The sequence below is a fragment of the Choloepus didactylus genome, chromosome X (genome assembly GCF_015220235.1).
Source record: "Choloepus didactylus isolate mChoDid1 chromosome X, mChoDid1.pri, whole genome shotgun sequence".
NCBI classification, from domain to species: Eukaryota; Metazoa; Chordata; class Mammalia; order Pilosa; family Megalonychidae; genus Choloepus; species Choloepus didactylus.
The window spans coordinates 127,238,266-127,261,788 of record NC_051334.1 but is presented as its reverse complement, the minus strand read 5'-3'; the positions used below and the strand labels follow the sequence as shown (position 1 = coordinate 127,261,788).

The following is a 23,523-nucleotide window of genomic DNA, read 5'->3' as shown; positions in this document are numbered from 1 at the left end:
AATGGGTATCTTGCCCCAAAGGATTTTCATGTAAAGGGTAACCCTAAAACTTCAGATCAAATACCTGGGAATCCTGGAACACCAGGGAGACCAGGATCTCCCTTCATTCCATTGAGACCTGGCTGACCAGGATTACCCTGAATAGATAAAAATCATTAATGTTAGAAAAAAATTGGGGATGGGGAGAGAGGAGAGTGAGGGCATAGATGGTACTGCATAGTGGTTTATAGAACTGGCTCTAGAGTCAAACATCCAGGGTTCAAATGTCAATTTTGTCTCATTAGCTTGTGTGAACTTGGGTTTATTATTTAACCTTTTTGATCCATGTTTTTCTCACCTATAGCATGAACAAAACAATAGTATCTACTTCATGGGGTTGATGCGAAGATTAAATGAGATAATTCATATGAAGTTCTTAGAAAACCAAATGTTATGTGTAGGTGCTTAACAAAAGGTAACTATTATTTATTATCACTAACCAAGACACTTTTAAAAAAATAATCTAGACATGAGGTGATAGGTATTTGGATTAGAATCACACATGCAGAAATGATAATGGAAAGACTTAACGAAAAATATAGTAGGCCCTAGTAATTGAGTTTGAGGGCAAGGAAAATTATGGGAAGAATAGTCAGAAATAACTACAAGGGATCTAAAGGAAGAATATGGAACAGCAAGATCATTTAGGAGGCTACTGCACTAGTCCAAATGTGGGACAATGAGGCTTGTGTTAATAGCAATGAAAAAGAAAGGGGCAAGTCTGGAACACCTTATTATACCAAAAGTAAGACAGTGCTTAAAAAAAAAAAAAAAGGAGGGGCACATATCAAAAACACTTAGGATACAGCTTGATGGTGCTCCCACTGGCCTAGTCAGGGACAATTTGAACATAGTATGAGCAAGGATAGTTTAAAAAAAAACAACGTAAATCATAGAAAAAAATTAGAATCTTGGAATCCACGAGTCCATACCAATAATAAATAGATAAATGAGCCAACTGGAAAACAATCATTTTGCAATTATCCCAGTAGAAATTGGTTGAGGCAAAAATCGTTAATGTATGTTAAATCTTAGGGGAAATTTTGATGAGGAGCAAGCAGTATAATTACATTATCTTAATGTACCTTCCACAGTTTTGCTTATGAGTTGCAAGGGGGAAGATTGTAACCATGCAGCGGAGAAACTGGACAACAACTTGTTTGGGTGATCAAAATTAAGATCACCAATAAAGATCAGATGGACATCGTGTGATACCTTTAGAACATCACTCATGTAGTATTCCAGCTGGGGATACATAACCTGAATCAAATTATGAGGAAACATCAGACAAAAGAAACATTCTATTTTTAAAAATGGCGGGCGTACAATTCTTTGAAAATGTCAAGGTCATGAAAGCAAAAACAAAAGGCTTAGGAACTGTTCCAGATTTACAGAAACTAAAGAGATATGGCAATTAAATGTAATATATGATCTTATCTGGACCCTGTACTGGAAGAAAAAATGCTATAAAAGACATTATTAGGTCAATTGATACAACTAAGATATGGAAGGTAGAAATGAAGATATGATGTTCAAATTCTTGAAGTTGATAACTATACCGTGGTTATATAAGAAAAGATCTTTATTCTTTGGAAACATGCAAGGAAGTACTCAAGGGTAAAGGGGCATGATGGCTGCAACTTATTCTAAAAAGGTTCAGAAAAATTATTATGTATATATAATTATGTGTGTGTGCACATGCATGCATACATATGCACACACACACACATGCAGAGAGAGCAAATGAGGTAAAATGTTAATGATTGGTATAGTTATATATATGATTCATAGGAGTTTATTTTTGCACCATTCTTGCAACTTTTCCATATGCTTAACATTTCCAAATAAAAATGTAGAAAAGGTACAAGTGTAAGAACTAATTTACACAAAAGTAAATGAATAGAACTTGATAACATTAGATTTATGAAATGATGTTATGACGTAGAAGTCTTGAGTCAGACAGTGACATGTAAACTGGAGCTACATGGGAGATGAACGAGGCAGGGAATGAATAATTTTAAGTGTTGGTGACTGGGAGAATAGTGATGCCAAGGGAGAAAAGTTTAGATGTTGAAAAGCTTTAAAAAGGGCCATGACTTTAAATATTTTTTTTATCTGCTGTAAAGCAACAGTCAGAGTTAAAGGACTGAGCCCAGACCATATTGACTGCCAAATCTACCAACCATCTTCTGGAATGAAGTGGGAAGCTATAAGGATCCATAAAGAAGTCTGACTCTCCAGGTCAAATGGTGATATTCTCTTTTTTTTATAGGTGAGACAGAATCCAGAGTGTCAATCTGCCTTCCTGATAGGCACAAAGCATAAGTGTGATGTGGAGCTGAAATTTGATACTAACTCCATCTAATTTCAAAGTTTAAAATATTCTTACCATAATTACTTCCTATGGGTGGATTCATCCACATTCAATGCTCTGATATACATGTCTCCTTTGTATAAATCTGTTTTCACTGAAATGAAGCCTTCTCAAATCTAAACACTACACATACCAAAGGCTCCAGATAAAGTATCTTTTGAGCATCCCTTTATAAAATGGCAAAAAAATCCCTTTAGTTGGGAGAAGACAGGAAACTTGCCTTCTTACTTGCCTTCTTACTTTCTTTTGTAATTCACCAGTGAGCCATGTATATAGAGCATTGTCCAGTGAGTGTTAATTAAAATGATGCAGTTTAGAATTATCATTCTGAATACAAATACTCTCATCCCACGCATCAAATACCTACTCCCATTTCCTACCGGGAGTCCTGGTGGTCCTTGATCTCCTTTCAAACCAGGCAAGCCAGGTTGCCCAGGTTGGCCTGGGTTTCCCCTCTCTCCTTTAATACCTCCATTTCCAGGGAGACCCCGGGGACCTTCTGGACCTGGCAGACCTTGATAATGCACAAATAACCACATTTCAGTATGGCATAAGAGTTTGTAGCATAAATCAGCCTTTCAAAATATCAATCATTTTCTTACTACTTTCCAGAATATAAGTCCAAACTACATTAAAATACAATTAAAGTAGATTCTGTCTCCCTTTCTAATGTAAATTGGACTGGGTTCTTTGAGTTATTAAGACTAGTTTGCAGACACTATTTAGTTTGAATTTTATTTTATATTAAATCCACTAAACTCATATCTAAAGAATGGACTCAGCAGAATAAAATTTGCTTCTGTATAAGTGTAAAACTTAATGTAAAATAAAACAGATGCTGTAAGGCAGTGTTCTCAAATTGGAACAGGTATCAGAATCACCTGGAGAGCTTGTTAAAACCCAGAGTCCTGAGATTCATATTGAATAAACCTGGGGAGGGGGTCCAATAATTTGCATTCTAACAAGTTCCCCGCTGATGCTGAAGGTGCTGGTTCACAGACCACATTTTGAGAACTACTGCTGTAGGGCAAACAGGGATTCAAGCCATGCATCTCATGGTGATTAAAATCAAATTGTTTTATTTGTAAGTAGTTACTTTATCCAGTTTTTATTATTATGCAATTGAGATAGTTATGTTTGCAAACTAATTGTTTAATTTCATTTTAGCAACATGCTTGATATATGGAAATAATTTTAAAATGTCAGAAACATATTGATTCAATCTAGTACTTTCAAATTTATTTTTTAAATGTTTTCATCTTCTTCACATTATTAATATTTCTGAAGAAAAATAAAGAATTTTGTATATATCTTGTGAACAAATAAAATAATTTAAAATGGGGTTTTGCTAAGCTCTTTTCCTTATACCATGCTTTCAAACTTTCTTTCTAAATAAAGATACTGTGTCCATTATGCAGCCAAGGAGATCTTATCATCCGCCAAGTCTTCATCTCTAGGGGGGGAATAGCTGTGTTACTTGCTTGCAGAGTGTTAAGTAGCGGCTGAGACTAAGTAGTCCTGCTTAAGAAAATAATTACAACTCCCTAAATAACAAACAGCCAATAGTTAGGGCTTATACCTTCTCTCGTCTGGTTTAGTTTTTCATTGATTTCAGCAAGGAAAGATATGTAGGGATTATTTTTGTAAGGACATTTCATAGGCATATGAATACTAGTTCAAACTTACATATGAACAAAGGGTCATCCTTTTGATCTGAGATAAAATTCTGACTCTAATACCCAGAATCAATGACTGTGTGCTTACAAGGCAACATGGCATAGTGATTAAGAGCAATGGACTCAGGAGCTAGAATGTGGGGTTTCAATCCCAGTTCCATTAATCATTAGCTGCTTGACTTTAGCAAGTTTCTTCATCTCTTTGGCCTCAATTTCCTCTTCTATAAAATGGAAATAAGCATTGTACCTACCTTATATTGTTGTGAGGATTAAATGTTATTTATAAATCTCTTAGCACAGTGCCTCACTCATAGTAAGAACTATGTATTGGTTTCATTACTATTAATATTGTTGTTAAAGTTGAAGGAAGGGACATATCTTTGTAAAATGAGCCTTTTAAAAATCAGGTTATTTCTATGTAATTTCATAAAATAACACTATTCCATCTGGCACATGAGAAAGAAGAATCAAGTTTATAGTGGAATGGCAATGGTTTAAACAGTTTAGTCCATATAGTCAACCTAGCCCAAGCAATGAGCCAACACACTCAGAAATTCCCTTCCTAATCATAAAGAAAGGGGGATAGTTTGTACTTAAAAAAAAGCAACTGCCTATTTCCAACAAAATAGATAGGGCTTTCTAAGCAAAATTGTTATTTTCATTAAGAAAGGGAATATCTGTGAATCATCCTGATAATAGTGACAAGGTAAGGTTAAAATGAAAAACAAAAGCAGGAACCTTTCATGACCTTCTTCCCCAGTCTGAAAAATTATCAGAACACTGCATCATTTGAAAAAAAAAAAAAAAAGATGTGTTTTTGGCACTGCTTGGTTTGTAATTAAAAGGAAATATTGAAAATTTTACATGTCATTAATTCAGATCTGCTGTTCTAAAGTTACCTCAAATTTAAATTAATGAGTTGCTAATAATATAAGGGACAAGTAAGTTTATTTTTAACAGTATTCAACAGTTCCCCTCTTCCACTACTGAAAATAGCCATAAATACACAGATTAGGACAATCTCAGGCAAAAAAATTAAGAAAGTAAAATCAGTATGCAGAGGTTACAAATGGGCCAGACGCCTGCCTAAATATCTTAATGAAGTCTTAAAAATAAAAATAAGTGTATTTCCACTTAAAATTCAACATCTGTTTATGTATGGATTAACTATTATAAACAATTGAAAACACAGACCTAATCTCATTTCAAACTCGATTATAAACAAGTCATATTACTTTCACCAAAATGTTAAAACCCAAGCAGGTAGTATTTGATGATAACAAGCACTCTTCAAAGACTTCTGAATTACAGCCAGAAAAAACTGCATTTCTCTTATTACGCATGCAAAGCATTAAAAAAAAGAAGAATTGACCAGTGAAGGAGCTAACCTTGAAAACCTGGGAAGATCAGAGTTCACCAAAGCCCAAAGATCGATGTTAGCAGTAACAGTCATCCCACAGTACAAAATAAGATTATGAGTTAGAAATGGTTCACATTATAGCACAATTTAAACAATATTCCTCTTGCCAGTGCTTATTATCCCTACAGCATAATCAGAATGCAAACAGAATCATACAGGAGTATGAAGAACCAAACCATTTCAAATAGAGCTTATTCTAGGGAATAAACTGCTAGTCTTCATTAATCCAAAAAAATGGGAAATTCTACTGAAGATATCATGTTAATACTGCTACTATGGCTTTCCAAAAGTTAGCTTCCCAAAACATTAAAGTTGGCAAGATAGTACCATTTCACTGACAGCCTTCAGTTCCTTTCAAAAAGGGGTAATTTTAGATAAATATTTAGGTTTACCTTGGCCTCTGTCAGCCTTTTTAAAAACAGAAGGTATTAATTTCTTGATATGTTCAGAATTCCCTAGAGAGATAGAGTCAACTTTAAAAGCTCCATTGGCAAAAAAATACGAAGTTGATAGGTGATTGCATAGAAAAGGTAAAACACTAACTATACAATGGTCATTACCAAGTGTACTTTGAAACATTTGTCTTATTTGAAAGTCATTCCATGAAGCCATATTCTGAGGCTTTCTTCTGTTCATTATTACTTGTAATAAGTTACTAACAGAGAAAAAGCCAATATTCACTTTTGAACTTGGAAATAATGATTCATATTTTCCACAGATTGGAAGACCATCAGTGAAAGGGTGTTTTAAAATATTTTGGCATGCAATATCCCACCCCTAACCACAGAAAACATCACATTTATTTCTTATTATTCAATGCACATTTTAAGTCAGACTATTCATTATTAAATGAAAGGATCATTAAATAAAAAGATTAAAAGTTTACAAATAGGACACCTCAGTGTTAAGTATAAACACAAATTCCTTTTCTTAGAAGTCTTGCTATGATTTATAAACACAGAATGTTAGCAGACAGAATAAACTGTGCTAGAGCACTACATCCTAGGAGTTAGAAAACCTAGGATTTACTTTTGGCTCTACTACTTAATAACTATGTGACTTTGGGCAAGTCAATCTCTCTGAGCTTGTTTTCTAACCCACATAATGGGAATGGTATCTGCCCTAACTGTACTCACAGTGTTGTTTCAAAGATAAATTCAATTTTTAAAATATTGACCGATTATCTGTTATGTTCGAGGTGCCACAGGGAACACAAAGGTGAGCAAGACCCAAACTCTGCCCTCAAGGAACATGGAAGAGTACATTAAATGATGTAAATATTGGCATGCTGTATAAATATAAAACATTGCCATTACTGCCTAGCATCTGATACTTTGAAATTTAGAAGACTAAAAATTAACCTCTTTTGTTTAAATGGTTTCTAAACCACATCCAGCAAACTGACTCAAAGCAACACTTAGAGCAGAGACTGGCCATACAATTAGTTAAATAAATTAGAATTCCTACCTAAGATAATTCAGAGCTTGGATAATGATATTTTACATGTGTTTGATATAGAAGGACCAATAACAAGAACTATTAGAAAAATATCACACTGAAATAAATGATATTTCAGTCTGAGTGAGTAACAAGAAAAACTTGGGATTACATCATAGCAAAACTTCTAAGAACTTCAATTTCTAAACATATTTTAATGAGTTACATGTCATACATCATAGCAAAACTTCTAAGAACTTCAATTTCTAAACATATTTTAATGAGTTACATGTCAAGTCAATTTCGTACATGAGGCTCTCAATACATTATTTCTCAAGCCACCTGAGAAAATTTAACTAAGAAACAAAGCAAAACAAAACAAAAACCTAGTCTTGTACATGAGTGGCATATATACTAAAACTGATGAGTTGATTGGTGTATTTTAAATCCAGTTCCCATATAAGATTGTAGTCTTCAACTATTGCAAAGAAGAGAACACTGCAGAGACCAGGTTCCAATCATTATATAATTTAGAGCACAGCTGGTAAATAAGAGGTTTAAAATAATATGGCTACTTTTCTTCTTCTTTGAATATATCTATTGTCTCAGAAGAAAGCAGTCTTCTAGCTGATGGTAAAGGCTAGCAGTGGCTAGCAGTGGCTAGCAGTGATCAAGGTCCTAGAATTCTGTGCAAGCCAGACAGGGAAGAATTCAAAATTACTTACTTCAAAGTATACCCTAATCTTCTCTTTATCTTGGTGATAGTTAAATAGCATGCCCTCGTCTTAATCTTTTTGATGATACCCCTTTACGAAGAATACCAGGAGCAGTTAATAGGGGTTGATGGGGCTTTGGGGTAACAGGAAAGAAGAAAGTGGAGGCAGAGACCAGAGTCTCCTAACAGCAGAAACAGCTTCGTTCTATTGCTCAGCTTATCTGTAACTAGAATAAGAGGCCAAATCATAAACATCAAGCCATATGACTGCCTTTGTGAAAAGATAATATAGTACTACTAGTAGAAAAGATTCTTTAACACTGGGGAGCCCTAGGACAGAGTCCCAGCTATGCCAATAACAAGAAATATGATCTTGAATAAGCTTCTTGACCTCTTTGGGCCTCAGTTTTGTTATATGTAAAACTTAAGTCCTTTCTAGATCTAGCATTCTATGGTTCTATGAAATAATGGGTTTGTGGGGGAGTAAGAAACTAAGGAATTAGTTTGAATTGAGATACATGGCTTCCTAAGCAGTATCTTGAAAAATTATGAATTTTCATGTTATAGGAAAAGAAAATTTCCTGCCATTCCCAGTAACCAACACATGTTTTTTTCCTTTTAGTTCCTCCTTAGAAATTTGAAAATGATTATTTATCTTAAATAATAATAAATGCATTCAGATATCTGTGATGCTTTTTAATCCTGATTAGGTAAACATTTTTCAATATGAATCAGAGATTTTCCTTTGGGTAGTCCTTGGTAATCGTTCTTTGGTGTATACTGTTTACATGTGTATGATGAAAAGTTTAAGAGGCTTCTAATATGAACTGGTTGCATGATTTTCTGTTTTTTACTCTGTGCCTTTTAGTCCATTTTATAGCGGTAGATTCAGAACTTTAAGAAGGGCCAAAATGTGAAGATGGGTTAATTTGAAAACCTACAAGAAATATGGCAAGTCAAAAATTACATATTTGCAAGATCTGATAATACATATAATTGTTTAAAAAATGAATGCTTTCTTGAAAGACAGTTAAATTTTCATTTGCATCAACAGATATAAGGCAAAGACAAGAAATTCACCCTACTCCAAAGGTAAAGGTAAAATATTATACAATACTGTTTTGGGTACTATAAATTTTCAACCAAAAGTGATATGAACATGAATTTTGATATGCTGAATTAGTTTTCCTAATTAGGTAATTTTGGGTCATTCCAATAGACAGACACACTGGATTCTACAAGTTCCTGACAAGTTGCAGAGATAAGCCAACATGTAAGAATGGAATTGACATATATGCTCTTAAAATATATTTGAACATATGAAAACATTAGGTACAGGTGTATATATACACACATAAAATACATACACACATATATCTGTATATATATATATATATATACACACACACACACATAAATATATGTATATAAATATATAAGAAAAGTTTCAAATTTCATGCAATTACTATTTTGGAGTTAAAGAGCTAACCTGTAGGACCTAGATAGGGATCAAAGTTCACCAAGGTCCAATGTCATCATTAGCAAAAGGGAAAAATATAAAAACTGTTAGAAATATCAAGAAACTAAAGCATTACACTAAACTTTCAAATTAAAATTTATTTCAATAAAATAACACTCTGAAATTTCATATTTGTGCATCTGTATATAAACCAAATTATCATCAGAGTCAACACTAAAATTAAAATAGTACATGTGACATATTTTGAAAGGCCAGAAATCATTTTTGTAATAATAATTACTATGCGCTCAAACTAAGAACAATCAATTCTAGGAGCAATTGGGTTCAAAACTCCATTTTAATTTGTAGTTTATGAACAAATTGAGATGTCACCAATATTCATCAGGTGCATATTCTTCTCACTACTTTTGTTATTATTTCTTTAGAAACAGTCATTTTGAAAAGCTCCTTTGTCACTAATGGCTTTATGTTGAAATGTTTCAAGGTAATATTCAACTGTGAGCTCCATTACTAGTAAGAATAAATAACCGTAGTGCTGATTAAAATATATAAAGGATAATAGTTTGGTTTATTGGAATTATCACATGCATAACCAAGCAAGATATTGATTCAATTCTTTACATGCAAGGGAATTAACATGGCTGAGGAGATTTTCACTGGCATTCTTCAATAATAAATCAAGTTAAAATCTTAAATAATACCCTTTATAAACAGTCAAATCAGATCAGATCAAATTTGGTTTTGCAATCCCATTTATTTCAGGGTTTTAGAGCATATCTTATTAAAATTAACTCCTATTACTTTAGCATTTACTGTAATTTAAATAGCAATTTTCATTTGTAAATATATTTTAAAAAGTTGGAGAATTTCAAGAAGTAATGGTAATTGCTGTGTTTCTTTAATCTTAGATTTCTCATTTTAAAAAATCATTGAAGGGAGGCGGGGCAAGATGGCAGACTGGTGAGCTGTATGTTTTAGTTACTCCTCCAGGAAAGTAGGTAAAAAGCCAGGAACTGCGTGGACTGGACACCACAGAGCAATCTGTCTTTGGGCATACTTCATACAACACTCATGAAAACGTGGAACTGCTGAGATCACCGAAATCTGTAAGTTTTTGCGGCCAGGGGACCCGCGCCCCTCCCTGCCAGGCTCAGTCCCGGGGGAGGAGGGGCTGTCAGCTCCAGGAAGGAGAAGGGAGAATTGCAGTGGCTGCTCTCATCGGAAACTCATTCTACTGATTCAAACTCCAACCATAGATAGACTGAGGCCAGACACCAGAGACTCTGAGAGCAGCCAGCCCAGCAGAGAGGAGACGGGCATAGAAGGAAAACAACACGAGAAGCTCCAAAGTAAAAGCAGAGGATTTTTGGAGTTCTGGTGAACACAGAAAGGGGAAGGGCGGAGATCAGGCCTTGAGGCGCATATGCAAATCCCGAAGCAAGGCTGATCTCTCTGCCCAGGGCACCTTTCTTTAATGGCCCTGGTTGCTTTGTCTATTAGCATTTCAATAACCCATTAGATCTCTGAGGAGGGCCGTTTTTTTTTTTTTTTTTTTTTTTTAAATCCTTTTTGCTTTTTCTAAAACAATTACTCTAAGAAGCTCAATACAGAAAGCTTCAAAGAATTGAAATTTGGGCACGTCAAGTCAAGAGCAGAAATAAGAGAGCTCTGAGACAAAAGGCAATAATCCAGTGGCTGAGAAAATTCACTAAACAACACAACTTCCCAAGAAAAGGGGGGTGTCCGCTCACAGCCACCATCCTGCTGGACAGGAAACACTCCTGCCCATCGCCAGCCCCATAGCCCAGAGCTGCCCCAGACAACCCTGTGTGACGGAAGTGCTTCAAATAACAGGCACACACCACAAAACTGGGCGTGGACATTAGCCTTCCCTGCAACCTCAGCTGAATGTCCCAGAGCTGGGAAGGGGGAGCAGTGTGAATTAACAGAGCCCCATTCAGCCATCATTTGAGCAGACTGGGAGCCTCCCAACACAGCCCAGCAGCCCAGAACTGCCCTGGGGGGACGGCACTCACCTGTGACATAGCACAGTCATCCCTCAACAGAGGACCCGGGGTGCACAGCCTGGAAGAGGGGCCCACTTGCAAGTCTCAGGAGCCATACACCAATACCAAAGACTTGTGGGTCAGTGGCAGAGACAAACTGTGGCAGGACTGAACTGAAGGATTAGACTATTGCAGTAGCTTTAAAACTCTAGGATCATCAGGGAGATTTGATTGTTAGGGCCACCCCCCCTCCCCGACTGCCCAGAAACACGCCCCACATACAGGGCAGGCAACACCAACTACACACGCAAGCTTGGGACACCAATTGGGCCCCACAAGACTCACTCCCCCACTCACCAAAAAGGCTAAGCAGGGGAGATCTGGCTTGTGGAGAACAGGTGGCTCGTGGACGCCACCTGCTGGTTAGTTAGAGAAAGTGTACTCCACGAAGCTGTAGATCTGATAAATTAGAGATAAGGACTTCAACTGGTCTACAAACCCTAAAAGAACCCTATCAAGGACAGCAAATGCCACGAGGCCAAAAACAACAGAAAATTATAAAGCATATGAAAAAACCAGACGATATGGATAACCCAAGCCCAAGCACCCAAATCAAAAGACCAGAAGAGACACACCTAGAGCAGCTACTCAAAGAACTAAAGATGAACAATGAGACCCTAGTACGGGATATGAAGGAAATCAAGAAGACCCTAGAAGAGCATAAAGAAGACATTGCAAGACTAAATAAAAAAATGGATGATCTTATGGAAATTAAAGAAACTGTTGACCAAATTAAAAAGATTCTGGACACTCATAGTACAAGACTAGAGGAAGTTGAACAACGAGTCAGTGACCTGGAAGATGACAGAATGGAAAATGAAAGCATAAAAGAAAGAATGGGGAAAAAAATTGAAAAACTCGAAATGGACCTCAGGGATATGATAGATAATATGAAGCGTCCGAATATAAGACTCATTGGTGTCCCAGAAGGGGAAGAAAAGGGTAAAGGTCTAGGAAGAGTATTCAAAGAAATTGTTGGGGAAAACTTCCCAAATCTTCTAAACAACATAAATACACAAATCATAAATGCTCAGCGAACTCCAAATAGAATAAATCCAAAAAACCCCACTCCGAGACATATACTGATCACACTGTCAAACATAGAAGAGAAGGAGCAAGTTCTGAAAGCAGCAAGAGAAAAGCAATTCACCACATACAAAGGAAACAGCATAAGACTAAGTAGTGACTACTCAGCAGCCACCATGGAGGCGAGAAGGCAATGGCACGATATATTTAAAATTCTGAGAGAGAGGAATTTCCAGCCAAGAATACTTTATCCAGCAAAGCTCTCCTTCAAATTTGAGGGAGAGCTTAAATTTTTCACAGACAAAGAAATGCTGAGAGAATTTGCTAACAAGAGACCTGCCCTACTGGAGATACTAAAGGGAGCCCTACAGACAGAGAAACAAAGACAGGACAGAGAGAATTGGAGAAAGGTTCAGTACTAAAGAGATTCGGTATGGGTACAATAAAGGATATTAATAGAGAGAGGGAAAAATATGGCAAACATAATCCAAAGGATAAGATGGCCGATTCAAGAAATGCCTTCACGGTTTTAACGTTGAATGTAAATGGATTAAACTCCCCAATTAAAAGATATAGATTCGCAGAATGGATCAAAAAAAATGAACCATCAATATGTTGCATACAAGAGACTCATCTTAGACACAGGGACACAAAGAAATTGAAAGTGAAAGGATGGAAAAAAATATTTCATGCAAGCTACAGCCAAAAGAAAGCAGGTGTAGCAATATTAATCTCAGATAAAATAGACTTCAAATGCAGGGATGTTTTGAGAGACAAAGAAGGCCACTACATACTAATAAAAGGGGCAATTCAGCAAGAAGAAATAACAATCGTAAATGTCTATGCACCCAATCAAGGTGCCACAAAATACATGAGAGAAACATTGGCAAAACTAAAGGAAGCAATTGATGTTTCCACAATAATTGTGGGAGACTTCAACACATCACTCTCTCCTATAGATAGATCAACCAGACAGAAGACCAATAAGGAAATTGAAAACCTAAACAATCTGATAAATGAATTAGATTTAACAGACATCTACAGGACATTACATCCCAAATCACCAGGATACACATACTTTTCTAGTGCTCACGGAACTTTCTCCAGAATAGATCATATGCTGGGACATAAAACAAGCCTCAATAAATTTAAAAAGATTGAAATCATTCAAAGCACATTCTCTGACCACAATGGAATACAATTAGAAGTCAATAACCATCAGAGACTTAGAAAATTCACAAATACCTGGAGGTTAAACAACACACTCCTAAACAATCAGTGGGTTAAAGAAGAAATAGCAAGAGAAATTGCTAAATATATAGAGACGAATGAAAATGAGAACACAACATACCAAAACCTATGGGATGCAGCAAAAGCAGTGCTAAGGGGGAAATTTATAGCACTAAACGCATATATTAAAAAGGAAGAAAGAGCCAAAATCAAAGAACTAATGGATCAACTGAAGAAGCTAGAAAATGAACAGCAAACCAATCCTAAACCAAGTAGAAGAAAAGAAATAACAAGGATTAAAGCAGAAATAAATGACATAGAGAACAAAAAAAACAATAGAAAGGATAAATATCACCAAAAGTTGGTTCTTTGAGAAGATCAACAAGATTGACAAGCCCCTAGCTAGACTGACAAAATCAAAAAGAGAGAAGACCCATATAAACAAAATAATGAATGAAAAAGGTGACATAACTGCAGATCCTGAAGAAATTAAAAAAATTATAAGAGGATATTATGAACAACTGTATGGCAACAAACTGGATAATGTAGAAGAAACGGACAATTTCCTGGAAACATATGAACAACCTAGACTGACCAGAGAAGAAATAGAAGACCTCAACCAACCCATCACAAGCAAAGAGATCCAATCAGTCATCAAAAATCTTCCCACAAATAAATGCCCAGGGCCAGATGGCTTCACAGGGGAATTCTACCAAACTTTCCAGAAAGAACTGACACCAATCTTACTCAAACTCTTTCAAAACATTGAAAAAAATGGAACACTACCTAACTCATTTTATGAAGCTAACATCAATCTAATACCAAAACCAGGCAAAGATGCTACAAAAAAGGAAAACTACCGGCCAATCTCCCTAATGAATATAGATGCAAAAATCCTCAACAAAATACTTGCAAATCGAATCCAAAGACACATTAAAAAAATCATACACCATGACCAAGTGGGGTTTATTCCAGGCATGCAAGGATGGTTCAACATCAGAAAAACAATCAATGTATTACAACACATTAAAAACTCGAAAGGGAAAAATCAATTGATCATCTCAATAGATGCTGAAAAAGCATTTGACAAAATCCAACATCCCTTTTTGATAAAAACACTTCAAAAGGTAGGAATTGAAGGAAACTTCCTCAACATGATAAAGAGCATATATGAAAAACCCACAGCCAGCATAGTACTCAATGGTGAGAGACTGAAAGCCTTCCCTCTAAGATCAGGAACAAGACAAGGATGCCCGCTGTCACCACTGTTATTCAACATTGTGCTGGAAGTGCTAGCCAGGGCAATCCGGCAAGACAAAGAAATAAAAGGCATCCAAATTGGAAAAGAAGAAGTAAAACTGTCATTGTTTGCAGATGATATGATCTTATATCTAGAAAACCCTGAGAAATCAACGATACACCTACTAGAGCTAATAAACAAATTTAGCAAAGTAGCGGGATACAAGATTAATGCACATAAGTCAGTAATGTTTCTATATGCTAGAAATGAACAAACTGAAGAGACACTCAAGAAAAAGATACCATTTTCAATAGCAACTAAAAAAATCAAGTACCTAGGAATCAACTTAACCAAAGATGTAAAAGACCTATACAAAGAAAACTACATAACTCTACTAAAAGAAATAGAAGGGGACCTTAAAAGATGGAAAAATATTCCATGTTCATGGATAGGAAGGCTAAATGTCATTAAGATGTCAATTCTACCCAAACTCATCTACAGATTCAATGCAATCCCAATCAAAATTCCAACAACCTACTTTGCAGACTTGGAAAAGCTAGTTATCAAATTTATTTGGAAAGGGAAGATGCCTCGAATTGCTAAAGACACTCTAAAAAAGAAAAACGAAGTGGGAGGACTTACACTCCCTGACTTTGAAGCTTATTATAAAGCCACAGTTGCCAAGACAGCATGGTACTGGCACAAAGATAGACATATAGATCAATGGAATCGAATTGAGAATTCAGAGATAGACCCTCAGATCTATGGCCGACTGATCTTTGATAAGGCCCCCAAAGTCACCGAACTGAGCCATAATGGTCTTTTCAACAAATGGGGCTGGGAGAGTTGGATATCCATATCCAAAAGAATGAAAGAGGACCCCTACCTCACCCCCTACACAAAAATTAACTCAAAATGGACCAAAGATCTCAATATAAAAGAAAGTACCATAAAACTCCTAGAAGATAATGTAGGAAAACATCTTCAAGACCTTGTATTAGGAGGCCACTTCCTAGACTTTACACCCAAAGCACAAGCAACAAAAGAGAAAATAGATAAATGGGAACTCCTCAAGCTTAGAAGTTTCTGCACCTCAAAGGAATTTCTCAAAAAGGTAAAGAGGCAGCCAACTCAATGGGAAAAAATTTTTGGAAACCATGTATCTGACAAAAGACTGATATCTTGCATATACAAAGAAATCCTACAACTCAATGACAATAGTACAGACAGCCCAATTATAAAATGGGCAAAAGATATGAAAAGACAGTTCTCTGAAGAGGAAATACAAATGACCAAGAAACACATGAAAAAATGTTCAGCTTCACTAGCTATTAGAGAGATGCAAATTAAGACCACAATGAGATACCATCTAACACCGGTTAGAATGGCTGCCATTAAACAAACAGGAAACTACAAATGCTGGAGGGGATGTGGAGAAATTGGAACTCTTATTCATTGTTGGTGGGACTGTATAATGGTTCAGCCACTCTGGAAGTCAGTCTGGCAGTTCCTTAGAAAACTAGATATAGAGCTACCATTCGATCCAGCGATTGCACTCCTCGGTATATACCCGGAAGATCGGAAAGCAGTGACACGAACAGATATCTGCACGCCAATGTTCATAGCAGCATTATTCACAATTGCCAAGAGATGGAAACAACCCAAATGTCCTTCAACAGATGAGTGGATAAATAAAATGTGGTATATACACACGATGGAATACTACGCGGCAGTAAGAAGGAACGATCTGGTGAAACATATGACAACATGGATGAACCTTGAAGACATAATGCTGAGCGAAATAAGCCAGGCACAAAAAGAGAAATATTATATGCTACCACTAATGTGAACTTTGAAAAATGTAAAACAAATGGTTTATAATGTAGAATGTAGGGGAACTAGCAGTAGAGAGCAATTAAGGAAGGGGGAACAATAATCCAGGAAGAACAGATAAGCTATTTAACGTTCTGGGGATGCCCAGAAATGACTATGATCTGTTAATTTCTGATGGTTGTAGTAGGAACAAGTTCACTGAAATGTTGCTATATTATGTAACTTTCTTGGGGTAAAGTAGGAACATGTTGGAAGTTAAGCAGTTATCTTAGGTTAGTTGTCTTTTTCTTACTCCCTTGCTATGGTCTCTTTGAAATGCTCTTTTATTGTATGTTTGTTTTCTTTTTAACTTTTTTTTTCATACAGGTGATTTGAAAAAAGAAGGGAAAGTTAAAAAAAAAAAAAAAAAAAAAAAAAAAGAAAAAAGACAAAAAAGGGGAAAAAAAAAAAAAAAAAAAAGATGTAGTGCCCCCTTGAGGAGCCTGTGGAGAATGCAGGGGTATTCGCCTACCCCACCTCCATGGTTGCTAACATGACCACAGACATAGGGGACTGGTGGTTTGATGGGTTGAGCCCTCTACCATAAGTTTTACCCTTGGGAAGACGGTTGCTGCAAAGGAGAGGCTAGGCCTCCCTGTATTTGTGCCTAAGAGTCTCCTCCTGAATGCCTCTTTGTTGCTCAGATGTGGCCCTCTCTCTCTGGCTAAGCCAACTTGAAAGGTGAAATCACTGCCCTCCCCCCTACGTGGGATCAGACACCCAGGGAAGTGAATCTCCCTGGCAACGTGGAATATGACTCCCAGGGAGGAATGTAGACCTGGCACCGTGGGACGGAGAACATCTTCTTGACCAAAAGGGGGATGTGAAAGGAAATGAAATAAGCTTCAGTGGCAGAGAGATTCCATAAGGAGCCGAGAGGTCACTCTGGTGGGCACTCTTATGCACACTTTAGACAACCCTTTTTAGGTTCTAAAGAATTGGGGTAGCTGGTGGTGGATACCTGAAACTATCAAACTACAACCCAGAACCCATGAATCTCGAAGACAGTTGTATAAAAATGTAGCTTATGAGGGGTGACAATGGGATTGGGAAAGCCATAAGGACCAAACACCACTTTGTCTAGTTTATGGATGGATGTGTAGAAAAGTAGGGGAGGGAAACAGACAGACAAAGGTACCCAGTGTTCTTTTTTACTTCAATTGCTCTTTTTCACTCTAATTATTATTCTTGTTATTTTTGTGTGTGTGCTAATGAAGGTGTCAGGGATTGATTTAGGTGATGAATGTACAACTATGTAATGGTACTGTAAACAATCGAAAGTACAATTTGTTTTGTATGACTGCGTGGTATGTGAATATATCTCAATAAAATGATGATTTAAAAAAAAAAAAAAAAAAAAAAAATCATTGAAGGCCAACTTTTTCAATTACCAGAAATAAAGAAATTGAAGATCAAGTCTCAAAAATCTGTTAATAACCTATCACCAGTGACTGGGCTCAGCGACATTAACCAAAGATGAAAATGAGCATTTCCAAAATTAGTAAAATGAAATGACTCTGTAGAGACACACAATGAAAAGGTGAACATTAGATGTAAAATTGATACTACTAGACATAAGACAAATGAGGTACAGACACGAAGCTGATATGAAGAGATCACTATTCAGTTTGATCATGCTGTGATGGTGAAGATAAATTTGGTTGCCTAATTCCTAGGGAAGATAAAATTTGTTTATTGTGCCTGGTGACATTTGCTGATCATATGACAGTCATAGAAACACTTTTGGTATGAACCACAAGCATCTACTAGGTGATAACTAAAATGATTTCTGTGATGACATGCTTAGAAGCTCACATTAAAATATGCAGATGGCATTTTGCTGCCAGGTTATCCGTATAGCTTATCTTTAATAAAAAACACTAATAAACTACTATTTCTTTTCTTTCCCTCCAAGTTGTTTTGTTTTACTTCAGCTTTAAGCAAATGATGAAATGCATTACAGAAAAGAATTATTAGATGCCATGGAAATGAATGGAGCTGAGTGTAAACCAAGCTATTTACTTGTAAGGAGATCTTAAATTATAAAATTTAAAGTCCTAAAGACTGAATAACCTATCAGCAAAATGAAATAAATGGACTAATAAATAGACCATTCCCCTACCAATGATGTACATACCTGTCCTCCCAGGAGGACCTTGGGGCCCAGGGTTGCCTTTAGGGCCTTCCAGAGCTGGACCTGGAGAACCAGGAGGGCCTGGGGGACCCTGCACACCAGGAAAACCCTGGAATCCTGGTTCACCCTTTGGTCCTGGAAGGCCAGGGTTTCCTGGAATGCCAGGTAATCCTCCATCACCCTTTTGACCTATGTAAGCAAAGTGACATTGGAGAACACATTAAATGAAACTGAGTTATAACCTTATCTATAAGGCTAGAGCTCTTCACACTTATTAGAGCAACTAATAAAATTTACTAAGACTCATTTATATCCCACACCAAATCCCCAACTGACTCCTGAAAACATTCTTCCTATTAAATATATGTATTTGTCATCAGAAAGCATTTTTTAGAGTATGTGTAAAAATACAAATAATAATAGCTTACATCCTAAAAGCTACCCTTAGTATTAGTACAAACAGCAATGATCATATGGCCAGAAGCTATGAGAAAAAAAAGAGAAAAATACACAAAAGTATAAAATATCTGCAAGAATAGTTTTAAGAGGAAACTCCTGAAGCAAACATTTTGAGTCTAATTTTGAGACTGATGGACGATGTGAAACTTCAATGGTTGCTATGTGTTCCTAAAGACAACTCTATTCAAGATTTATAATCACAATCTACACAAAATGTTCTCAACATTTTTTTCTACACCATCAATATTCCTGAGAGACATATAACAGTGGTACAATAAAGCGATAATTTTTTTGTTGGGATCATGGGAAAGATATTGGAATTTCTAGGAGATATGTGTGTGGTTTGAGAAAAGGCTCCATAGACTAGCCAAAGGTCATTTCAGAACTTCAGCATAAATATCTCCATGTAACAATCATTTGATTAATTATTTGTTGCTTATAAAGAGTAAGCACAAGTGAGAGAAAGTAGATGTGTGGGTATACATATTGATCTAGATATGCAAGAAGTAAATTCAGATAGAGTTTTCAAAAGATATTTTTATTACTGATTCATATTTCTACAGCATTTCCTTATATTACCTTGATATTGTTTCCATGAGGGGAAAAGAGTGTTTTCTCTCCTGGCTAAAAGAGTTTTTAAGAAATTTTAGTGAAATCTGCCTCTTAGTGCAATTTGCCTTCTTTCTTTAGTGTTTCCTCAGCATTCATTTATAAAGTTAATGAAAAGATATCTACATGTGAATTTCCTTAAGGATACACTTTTATATAGCACCACATACTAAACTGCTAAATAATAAACGCGTTAAGGTACAACTCTAGCTTTGTGTTTTCTGGGTTTGTACGTGCATTCTATAACTGTAAATGGTGGAGACGGAAAAATAAGTGCACTGGAGAATAGTGTCTTTTATGGACTGACTTAGTTTGTTTTATTAAAGTTTACCAGAAAGTCCTGGGAGTCCAGGGGGTCCTGGAATTCCAAAGCCTGGTTGACCTGTCAGGGTACAAACCAAAAATCACAAATGGGTAAAAATAACTGAATCAAGGACAAATTATTTTCAGAATGCTGAGGTTTTTTTAAGTTCTACAATGTATATTTTATGGAACACACAGATTTATTTCCAACATGGAACTACAATTCTAATATGAGAAAACTATATAAACATATGTTCTATTCATGATATATTTATATCATATGAACATATATAAATGGAATATAGATCATATAGGGAAGGGTCACATAGGGAATTTTAAAAAAGCTGGGTAACTACTTCTTGATGTGAAAAATTGGGCAAGAAAAGATACGGAATTTTTCATAAGAGGGAGGCAGCTTAAGCAACATTTGTGAGATAATATTCTCAGGAGGGAAAGGAAAAAGGTAATCAGAAAGGGAAAAGTGTATGGAAACTCAGAAGAAAAGAAAGACGATATAATTTCATTGTGGGTAAAAAATTGTAAATGTTATAGCAGACAAGGAAGAAATTTTAAAACTTAGGAAAAAGTACAGTACCTGGTTCACCCTTCTGTCCAGCTGGCCCGGGAATACCGTCTTGGCCTGGTTTGCCTTTTTCACCTGGAGGCCCTGGCAGGCCAGGGCGACCGCCACTACCTAAACAACAGAGCAAAGGAAGTTACACCTATCTTCCCAACTCTCTTTTCCTTCCACACTAGTTCCAACTAGTTCTATCTAAAAGACACAAAGTGCCTGTGAGATCTCCTTTAAACCATGAAATCTTATGGAAATGAAGCTATAAAGAAATAAAGGGGGGACAATGGGAATAAGGAATAGCCAAGTCATTCACTCTACCTTCCCAGCCTTTCAGTTTCTCATTTTTAATATGGTTTTAGGATATCCAAGAGAGTAAGGGGAGGGATCATTATAGACCTGATATGGGACCAAGAGCAGTGATCTGCTTTAGAAGCCAGTAAACAAACAAAATTGCCACACCTTGCTATTCTAAATATAAGAACACTTATCTTCTATTATAGGATACACGAAATTAACTCCCTCTAGAAAGTGAGCCCAGAAAATAAGGTTTCATAATGATAATTTTAAGTAAGCTTTATTAAGAGTTGTTCACCTTGTAACAAATAGTGCTAAATGAATGATGACCCAGTTTCCATGTCTTGAAAATGTTCACAGCCCCCAGAAAGAATCTGACTTTCCCAAATTGAATATGAGCCTTAGTTTTTACAAAACAGAAAACTCTTATTTTTCATGCTTACCTATAGGACCAGGTTCTCCTGGAAGGCCAGGTTTCCCAGGAGGACCATCAATACCTTTTGGTCCAGGAAGGCCTGGGGTTCCTAGGGCAAAGAGCTCAATTTTAAAATAAAAGAAAAACTGCATTGCTTTGAGAGCTATAATTGAAACTTACAATTTATAGTGTTGGCTTAGAACAGTTCTGTGAAGAACAGAAAGGAAACCCAAAAGATGCTGAGATTTGCTGAATATTTTTAAAATAATAATTTAAATTCTTATTTATCCAGAGGCTGGTGTCATTATATATTTATAAACATAAAAATAAATATCACCATATTACACTGGTAGAATTGGTAGGATTTGATTGTATGGATACACAATTTTTAATACTCCATCCATTTGCTGGGCATTTGAGTTATTGCCAGGTTTTAGCTATTATGAATTCCCATTCTCTTATTTATGGAAACCTAGACTATTTCCAGTTTTTACCTCCTATGAATAAAGTGCTATGAACATTTTCACACAAGTCTTTGTGTGGACATATGTCTTAATTAATTTTGGGTAAATACCTAGGTATGGAATTGCTGGGTCAGGTACTACTGAATTGTACACCTAAAAGTGATTAAAATGAGAAAATTTGAGTTGTATATGTTACTGCAATAAAAAGATTAAAAAATAAAAATAAACTAATACACACAAAAAATCTCCAAGCCATTTTATACTCACAACAACATATGGGAATTCCAGTTACTCCAGAACCTTCACAATACGTGATATCGGTTGTTTTAATAATAGCTATTCTGATAGAAATGCAGTACTATCTCATTGTGGTTCGTATTTGCACTTTTCCACTGGCTAGTGATATTGATTGCTTTTTCATGTGCTTATTGGTCATTCACATATCATCTTTTGTGAAATGTCTGTTCAAAACATTTCCCATTATAAAAATTGGATGGTATGCTTTAATATCTAGTAGTAGAAGTTCTTTATAGATCCCAACTATAAGTCATTCATCCTAGTCTTTGGGATTCTATTCATATTATTAATGGTGCCTTTTTATGAAATTTTTTATTTTGATTGTCTAATCTATTGGATATTTTTTACAATTATTGATTTATGTGTCCTAAGAAAATGTTGCTTACCCCAAATCATGAAAATATTCACCTATGCTTTCTTTTGAAAGCTGTATGGTTTTAGTTTTTATTTTAGGACTAATACACAACTCAAAATAACTTTTTATATCATGTGGGGCATAGGTTGATTTTCATTTTTTTTCATATGAATATCCAGATATTTCAAGACCCATTGTTGAAATGACTTCCCTTTCCCTATTAGATGTCTTTGGCTTCTTTATAAAAAATTAAATTACTGTGTAAATGTGAGTCTCTGTGCTCCGTATTCAGTTTAATTAATCTATTTATCAGTCTTTATGTCAGTATCACACTGTCTTAATTGCAGTAGCTTCACCTTGAAATAGGTGGTGCTAGTACTCCAACAGTGATTTTTCTTTTTCAATATTGCTTTGGATATTCTAGGTCCTTTGCATTTCTACATACATTTTAAAATCAATTTGTCAATTGTTAAAAAGAAAAATTTTCTTAGTTATGAACTAGAATTGCTTTGAATCTCTGGATCAATTTCGGGAGAACTGGCATCTCAACAATTTTGAGCTCCTAATCCATGATGATAATATATCTTTTCATTTATTTAGGCATTTAAAATTCCTCACAGCAGGTTTTATACTTTTCAGTGTGCACAATCCGAAAATATATTTTATTAAATTTATTCCTATACACTTCTAAAGCCAGCCAAGTTGGAGTAAGACCACCTCAGCCTCTCTTCCCAATGATTATTCAAATGAAAAACTCTAAACAGAATACAAAAAGCAACTACTCAAAGACAAAGAATGACCAGAAGAACGGTGCATTAGTTTTTTTATTGCTATGAAACAAATTACCACAAACTTAGTGGCTTAAAACAACACCAGTTTATTATCTCGAAATTTCTGTAGGTAATAAGTCCAGGCACAGCTTCACTGGGATCTCTGCTCAGGGTCTCACAAGGTCGAAAACAAGGTGTCGGCTGGTCTGGGCTCTTATTTGGAGGCTCTGGGGAAAGTTGTGCTTCCAAGTTCACTCAGGTTTTTGACTAAATT

At 35.8% G+C, this 23,523-nt stretch overlaps 1 protein-coding gene across 6 annotated transcripts in view; it reads right to left on the bottom strand.

The window, feature by feature from the left end:
- The window catches only part of COL4A5 (collagen type IV alpha 5 chain), a 414,777-nt gene that overhangs the window by 18,754 nt on the left and 372,500 nt on the right, over positions 1-23,523 (bottom strand). For 2 of the 6 annotated variants that reach the window (XM_037821236.1, XM_037821238.1), the window contains exons 38-45: positions 21,392-21,472; positions 20,676-20,774; positions 20,109-20,159; positions 18,713-18,898; positions 9,151-9,159; positions 5,478-5,486; positions 2,794-2,927; positions 65-137 (exon numbers count right to left, since the gene is read on the bottom strand). In XM_037821236.1, the coding sequence (XP_037677164.1) occupies positions 65-137; positions 2,794-2,927; positions 5,478-5,486; positions 9,151-9,159; positions 18,713-18,898; positions 20,109-20,159; positions 20,676-20,774; positions 21,392-21,472 (642 nt within the window). Of the gene's footprint in view, positions 1-64; positions 138-2,780; positions 2,928-5,477; positions 5,487-9,150; positions 9,160-18,712; positions 18,899-20,108; positions 20,160-20,675; positions 20,775-21,391; positions 21,473-23,523 lie in introns of those variants that run through there. The other 4 variants (XM_037821240.1, XM_037821237.1, XM_037821239.1 and 1 more) reach the window with 4 other exon arrangements.